General features: G+C 42.3%; 1 protein-coding gene across 2 annotated transcripts; it reads left to right on the forward strand.

The window, feature by feature from the left end:
* The first annotated feature begins 475 nt into the window (after positions 1 to 475).
* On the forward strand, positions 476 to 6,049 carry LOC147911177 (Fanconi anemia group J protein-like). Of its 2 annotated transcripts, XM_087428457.1 has the most exons (4): positions 476 to 720; positions 3,928 to 4,042; positions 4,538 to 4,711; positions 5,437 to 6,049. In XM_087428457.1, exons 1-4 carry the CDS (start codon positions 685 to 687, stop codon positions 5,463 to 5,465), a joined length of 354 nt encoding a protein of 117 aa, XP_087284583.1. In that variant the 5' UTR covers positions 476 to 684; the 3' UTR covers positions 5,466 to 6,049. The 2 variants fall into 2 exon arrangements, 1 of the variants encoding a protein (XP_087284583.1); XR_015551447.1 differs by lacking the exons at positions 476 to 720; positions 5,437 to 6,049 and adding an exon at positions 1,010 to 1,079 and having other exon boundaries at positions 4,538 to 5,194.
* The last annotated feature ends 1,631 nt before the right edge of the window (positions 6,050 to 7,680 follow it).

Here is a 7,680-nt window from a genome sequence, read left to right on the forward strand (position 1 = left end):
AGGTGTTTTTACTTTTTCTTTCTTTTGGATTACTCTTTTAGGATAAATTTTTGAGCCTGAGATTACTAAATTAAAAGGTAGAATTTATCTTTAGCACTGTACATTTTGCAATTTGGGAAGATGCAGTAAAACTGAAAGGGAGGCAAACAAATCCACTCTCCTCCCGCTGCTCCCCCTGCAGCAAACCTCTCCCCAAACTAGTTGCTCAAACTCGAGAAACTGTCTCAGGTTTTGCTTTTTTGAGACACTAGGACTGCAGCCAAGCTTAAGTTACTCAGAAATTGACAAAATCACAATTTGGAGAGATCATGATTAACTCCCCACCTTCGAGGAAGCTGAAGTGTACTTCGTGGCAAAGAGTAACAACCTGGTGTTAGGAGGGACGGAAGGCGGGTGAGCCTTGACGGAGCAGAAGCGGCCGGGGCGGGAGCGCTCTAGAGCGTTGCTCTGGGTGAACTCGCTATCCGGGGCAGCCTCGAACATCCTGAGGTTCTGCGGCCAGTCGTCAACCAGCCTTGTCGCCTGGCCGGGCTCAGGCGTCTGGCAGTTCCCGCCTCCGTCTGTGAGACACCCGGGCCGCCGTGAAGCTCGGCAGCGTGAGCTGAGCGGCACTGACGGGCCCTCTGGGAAGAACCCGGCAAGGCTTCAAAGGGTTTCCTTTCGGTTGGTCTACAGACCTGAAGAATGCGACTGCGAGTTTTCAAGGAAACGGATGCACGGGTTAAGTCGCCGGTTTCAAAATCTCAAAACGGAGAAGACTTTTCCTTTAAACCCTGCGGTCTGCGAGCGTCCTTCGCTCTTCAGGCGTTGGCCTCCGGGCCACCAAATACTTGGCGTCGGTTTTTATTGCGGAGGCTTCCCTCGGGGGCCAGGGTGTGCGCTCCCTAACCTCGCGCTGGGATTGGTTGCTTGGTTTCTGCTCTGGCAGGTGATTGGGTGCTGGGAGTCAAGGGGGCGGGAGGCGGGAATTCGGCCGGGAGAGCGCGGGCGCGCGGCCTGGAGAGAGCGGAGGAGGGAGCGGGCGAGGCGCGGGAGTCCGCGCTCGGCCGGGGAGTGGCAGCCCGGGGAGGAGGCGAGAGGTTTGGGGCCTGTCCTCTCCGCCGTGTGTGCTCGCGGATGCCGCTTCCTTTTCTCCCGGGCCTCGGAGTCCAGGCAGCGCTGCCTCGGTTTTCCTCAGAACAGGCCGGCCTGTCTCTCGTGGGGCGGCGCGCAGCCTGCCCGAAGGGAGCCTTCTGCTCTCGCCTGGCCGCCGTGCGGGCCGTCGGGGTGACCGCGTCCCCGGGCCTCGGGGGTCTGAGCACGCGGAGGCCGGAGGGAGCCTGTCCCGACCCCCGGGGAGAGGCCCCGGGCCCCCTCGGCCCCCCGCTGACTCGTGGCGGCGGGGGCGATGGCGGGAGGCGGATCGGGGCTCGTCCTTTATCCCCTGGGGGACTGCGGCGACTGCGGGCGGGATGGATTTCTAGGCTGTATCTGAGGAGCTAGCCGGCCTTGCGTTATTGGCTGGGGTGAAGGGGTGAGAGTCCACCAAATCTCTTCTCGAGTTGCACAGATAGAATCACAGAATATTAGAACTGGGAAATGCCTCAGAATAGCGGTTCTTAGCTTGTTTGGGAACACATAGGCTAGGGGTCAGGGTATAGTTGGCTTCCTAAGCTGTTGAGTTGCTCTTTTAGCCATCCCTCCATCCCCAGGTCGAATTTGCCGTTTTTTTCACTATTGCAAGGAAGTCCTCAGTTGCTAACAGTGCATATCAGTCTCCCCTCTGTTTTCAGTTATTTTATTAGGATATAGTTCTGGGAATGAGAAATCCACGGACATTCTCTTCAGAGAAACGCAGTCATGTACCAAGACTTCTGCACGCAATAGCAAGAGATCACAGTCTCTGACTTCCGTCTCTGGATCCTAGATTAAGCATAGGTGGTTTAGAAGAGGTGGGGATTAAAGTAGGTCACCTCCTCTGTGTCAAGTACGGAGTTTAAGCACGTTCTATCCATTACCTTACTTAATTCTTATCTCAATGCCTGGCTAATTTTCATCAAAACTCTATCAGGTAGATAATCTTATCTCCATTGCACAGATGAAGAAACAGACTGAGCTTCACTGATTCACACAGTGGGACTCACACTTAGGCTTGCTTTACTCCAAAGCCCATCTTCTTTTCATTATACCCTTCTGACCTTTACATCAGAATTATCAAGCACCTACTGTGTGCCAAGGCATTTTCTCCCTTACAGCAGTTTTTCAATTAGGGATTATTACAGATAAGGATCTTAGTCTAGAGAAGTGAAGACATGATCAAGGAAACACATCTGAGTTGTGGGAACCTGATCTAGAACTCGTACTTCTACCTCCTGGTCCACAGTTTTGACAGAGTAGGGATACAAATCCGGATTTGTCAGATTCCGAGACATGTTCTCAACCACTGTGATGGTTAAGACTAGGAAATTCTTTTACTTGCATTTGTTTTGTTTATCCATTTAGGAATCCCCTTTTTATTTCTAGACTTCTGTCCTAGTCTAGTTGGGTATCTGGTTTTCTTTGAATGGCATTGTTTCAGTCTTGATTTTCGTTTCTGCTGCAGTTAGGAATCTAAGTAAACAGGAAAGCATGACTCTTCAATATGGTCTGAATGTACAGTTGGTGGGGTGAAGATGAACTTTCCTTGTAAAGCTTGTCCATCATAGCTTGCTATAATGAATTCTGCAAGTATTTTTCAGCAGTTAAGTCTTTATTAAGATAAAGATGCTGATAATTCATAACATATACTGAATCTGTGACTACATTCATTTTCTCAGATAGTAAATGGATTGAAAATATTTGCTGGGTTCATGGAAGAACATGTAACCTTTCGAAAAATAATCCTGATCGCTATAAACTGTATATGGTTAGGAGGCAAAGGAGAATATTCTGAAAACTATTCTCAGCTCATTTGGAACTTCTATTTACTTTACGGAATTACTACTTTCTACAAAGTATTTACTGTCTTTTACACAGAATACTATATTTCTCACCATATTTTTTGAGATGTTTCAATCATATAGAAAATTAATAGACAAATGAGTAAGCCAACTTTCCAGAGTTGTTCCATCTTAATATTTTGCCATATTTACTTTATACCTTGTTTGCAAGTAACATTACTAGTATGCTGAATTTATTCTTTTTCTTTCCTAGACGTGTTGTTATACTTTTGTTACGTATGTATGTATCTGTAAACAATATAGAGCATTACTCTACCTGTTTTTAAACTTTGTACAATGATATGATACTGTACCTATATTTGTTCAGAAGTTTTTTTAGTTGCTTAACATTATTTTTAAGAAGTAGCCTTATTGATTGTTAATCTATTTTAATTGCTGTATAGTACTCCATTGTATGAATGTACCAGAATTTTTTTATCCAGTTTCCTTCTGACAGACATTTAAGTTGTCTACATTCTTTTGCAATTCTAAACAATGCTGCTATGAACTTTCTTATGCATGTTTCCTTATGTTCCTGTGGGAAAGGTTTTGGATATATACATAGGACTGGACTTCCTGGTGTTGGGTATCTTCAACTTTGCTAGAAATTGGTAATTTCTGTCCAAAGTGGTTGCAGTGATTTACACTCTCTAGCAGTATCCTCCATTAAGTTGTCTTCAAAGGTGTTAGTGTGCTCTAGTTTTACAGAAATGATGGTGCTTGCATCCTTAAGGCACAAATTGCTTTGTTCATTTCTTTATGCCTATATGCTTTTAAGTCCAACATAATTTTAGGGAGAAAGATAAAGGAATAAGGTCTAGATTGAACGAAATACTAATTCTCCCTTCTGCTATTGCTATGTTCCCTCAAGTACAACTTTACTGCTTGTTGTGTTTGTACTTGTGATGCAGACAGACCCTAATGAAGGAAATTGTTTACTGATTTTTTTTTATTGTTTTTGTGTCAATAGATTGTCCGAGGATTAAAAAGTGAGCCGCATTGTTTGGTGGAGAGCCCTACAGGAAGTGGGAACAGCTTAGTCTTACTCTGTGCTGCTTTGGCGTGGCCACAGGCTCTTCTTCGTGGTGAGTATTTGGTTGATATATTCAGCTTGATTATTGGGACTTGAAAAAAATATAATAAAGTACTTTTTATCCAGAATGATTCATTTAAGGAAATAGCAGTAACTAAGAATATACTTTTGGTCTTTCTTTTAATCCTCCCTGCTTGATATTTTAATGAATCTCAATATAAACGAATACTCAAGTGGTTGTGCCTTTATTACATTATTAATCTTTGACTATTATCTTTTTGTAAGTTATGTAAATTGATGATAATTTCTCTATAAATGTCTCTGACAGCATAAGTGTTTCTCTCCTGTCCTAATTGGATGCTACAGATAGGGTGACCAACTTGTCCAGATTTGCCAGGTACTTTCCCAGGTTTAGCCCTGAAAATCTTACAGCCTGGGGGACCTCCCAATCCTGGGCAAATTCGAGTGGTTGCTCACTCTAGCTGCAGAGGATGATTAATGTTTGTTTAATTAGAAATATTATGAATAGAGGTTCTTTCACTTTGAGGGAAGCCAGCGGATGAACGCTTAAGCGAAAAAGCTGAAGTGCCGTTGTCACGTCGTTGTACGTGCCACTCAAAGAGTGTGACAAACGATGGCGAGGTCCGAGGAGCTTCATGTCATTTCAACAGTCCAAGTACACCACCTTCTGAAAGAAATGGCACTTCATCAACTTGTCAAGGTAGGTTATATTTTTGCCTGGGTCTGTTGGTATGTGTAATAGGAACCTTCATTACTGTTGTTATGAGACCTAATTTGATAAATTTGATGAGCATAATTCATTAGGTACCTCCATCTAATTTCTCTGGAATTAGTTTTAGATAACACAAGAGTGGTCAGAAATCCTTGGACTACTTTATTCTTGGCTTGGCTTTTAATTGATTTGGACATTTTGCTAGCTTAAATCATTTTTTGAAGCAGGCAAGGCAAAATAAATGATATTCAGAAATTGATGTTATTTGTAGGCAGGATTGTTAATTATAAGTTAGAATTTTAGAAAACATTGATTTGTATTGTAAGACAAAATCTAGTTAGCCTCATTCATTCTTGATAAGTTTGCATGAACTTCTGAAGCCAGTATCCTGCATGAGGATGAGATATGTTTTAGGTATGATCCTTGAATAGTTCTAATTAGATTTATTTAAGTGAAATATATTAAGAATAACATAAGACTTAATTTTTAAAAAATATTTCTCTGGCTTTGACTATATGGAAAAGATTGGTCGTTATTTGCCTAAGCCAGAAACCTAGGAGACATCCTGTACACGTTGCTCTACCTTGTTTCTCCGTGCAAATCTCTATCTCCATTGACAACTCCCTGGTCCAAATGACCATCTCTTGTTTAGAGCATGCACTAACTTCTTTTCCTGCTTTCACTCGTGCCATTCTTTCACTAATCACTGGCAGGGAGAAAAGAGGTGGCCATGACTGACTGAAGTCTCAACGTATCCACTTCCTAAAATCAAGAATGGAGTCATCTTGCTCTAAAGCACATGACTATGTGTGGAGGAGGGTGGCTGCTGGAACCCAAGTGTGATTCTGTTAGGAGTGAGGAAGAGGAGATGGAATAGTTACTGGAGAGGTGACCAATAGTGTTGTCTACACTGTTTTGACCCTTAGCCCTTTTGACTTTCTTTCCATTCCTTCAAAGGGTCATGCTTTCTTCTGCCTCAGAGCCTTTGCTTGTGTTAGTGTCTCTTCTGAGGAAAGTTACATCTTCAACTTGTTATCCTCCTCTTCCATTAGGTATCGCTTACATTTCACTTCCTTGAGGGAGCCATGCTGACCTTTCCGTTAGATCAGATTTGGTTTCCCTGTTATTTTGTGTCATCTCACTGTGTTTGTCTCCTTCACAGCACTTGTCTGTGAAGTGTTTATTATCCATGTGTCTGTGTGCATCTTTTATTGATCTCTGCTTCCGCTAGCAGACTGTGTTCTCCATGAGGTCAGGAGCCATGTCAGTTTGCTTACCATTGTAACCCTGGAACCTAGCAGAGTGCTTGGCGTATAGTAGGTGCTAGATAACTGTTTGTTGTGTGAATGAATGGAGTTGATTTTGAGCTAATTATAGAAACTCTGGCACACACTACGCTTTGAATTTTTAAAAATATTTGAGCAGAAGGAACCTGCACTCTTTCTAAACCAGCAAAGAACGACTGCGTGGGATCTCTATGAGGGTGGAACCTGGGCAGCCTCACAATAGGTGCCGTGTTTGCAAGGAACAGAGAAACGCTAGGTATGCTGCATAAATTATTTCATCTAATATCTATAGGGACCTAGAAGATAGAAATTATTATTTATAAAGAATAATATTGATAAAGATAACTGAGAGAGTTTAAGTAATTTGCTTAACATCACATAGCTAGAAAAATCATAAGCAAGCTAGCTTTCAAGCACAGGTCCATCTCTTTTCACACATGAATAAAAAACAAAATTAGTTCTAACATGTTAGAAATCATTAAAGGAAAGTTCTAATGAAATTCTAAATAATTGAATCCTGAATACCTGCTTGTAAAATGATATATCATTTTATATTATATGTATGTAATATACATAAATATGAATGAATCACATACTTGAAATTCTAAAGAAGAAAAAGTATTTTAATATTTTACATGCATTTTAGCAATTTGAGGCAAGACCTTGTTTAGTAGATCTGGTAGTCTAATACCTTTAGGTGAGATAACATACGTGGTATTCAGACACATATCTGAGAGGAATATGCTCCATAACGTGACAATATGTAGAAAGAATAAATACTTTATATCTTGATGTTTTCTAAATTAAAAAAAAAAAAAACTTGACTGGATCCTCCATTTTTTTAGTGTTAGCAGGAAATAAAATCTCAGTTATGCCTGTGGCAGCTACTGATACTTTTCCAGGATCATTTAAAAGTTCTGAGAGATTTACCTAGTCCAGAAAATTTGGGAAAAGGTTTCTAGTTTTCCATATATCTTGATGGCCACTGTAATCCTCACTGACCGTACCAGTGTGGCACATTCTAGGGAAGCGACTCTACACTCACTTGGCCAAGCTCAGGCACAGTTATTTTCTACTCCCAGCTCACAAAGCTGTTCTTAGTGTAGCTATCCCAGCACATGACCTGAGTGCCAAACATGCACCTCCTAGAGCTCATTACGTAGCAGAAATCCTATCTCCTAATTATGACCAGGGTCGATTGCTTCTGCCGGTAGGGTAACTCCTTCCTGTGACTATTGATCTACCAGAATAGGGGCCCCACACTGGTAGCAGCCATGGTTTTTTAGCTGGACTCCCACTGTATCCTCAGGTGGAAGCATTATTCCTCTGGAAAACAGGACTCTGGTTTTAGAGAGCCCACATTTGAGAGGACGGGAAGCACCAATTCCAAATGGGCTGTTGGGATTGAAGATGAGTAAGATGAATAGGGACTCTCCTAATTCCCCATCTTGGTTCATGGGCATATGTATTCTATTGAATGTGGATACTGTGCCATACAGTGGCCATTGGGTTCTGCATCCAAAAGGACATTTCCCTATCATTGCAGGGTGTTATCTCCAAGCTGATGTCTCACCTACAACCCTAAGGGTCCATTTTATCATTCTCTCTGGCCAGCCACTTATGAATGGTTTTTGGTATGTAGTCCCTCCAGATGCCATTTCCCCTAATCCA

Source organism: Ceratotherium simum, unplaced genomic scaffold (genome assembly GCF_057802395.1).
Source record: "Ceratotherium simum simum isolate JZ-2026a unplaced genomic scaffold, ASM5780239v1 HiC_scaffold_49, whole genome shotgun sequence".
NCBI classification, from domain to species: domain Eukaryota; kingdom Metazoa; phylum Chordata; class Mammalia; order Perissodactyla; family Rhinocerotidae; genus Ceratotherium; species Ceratotherium simum.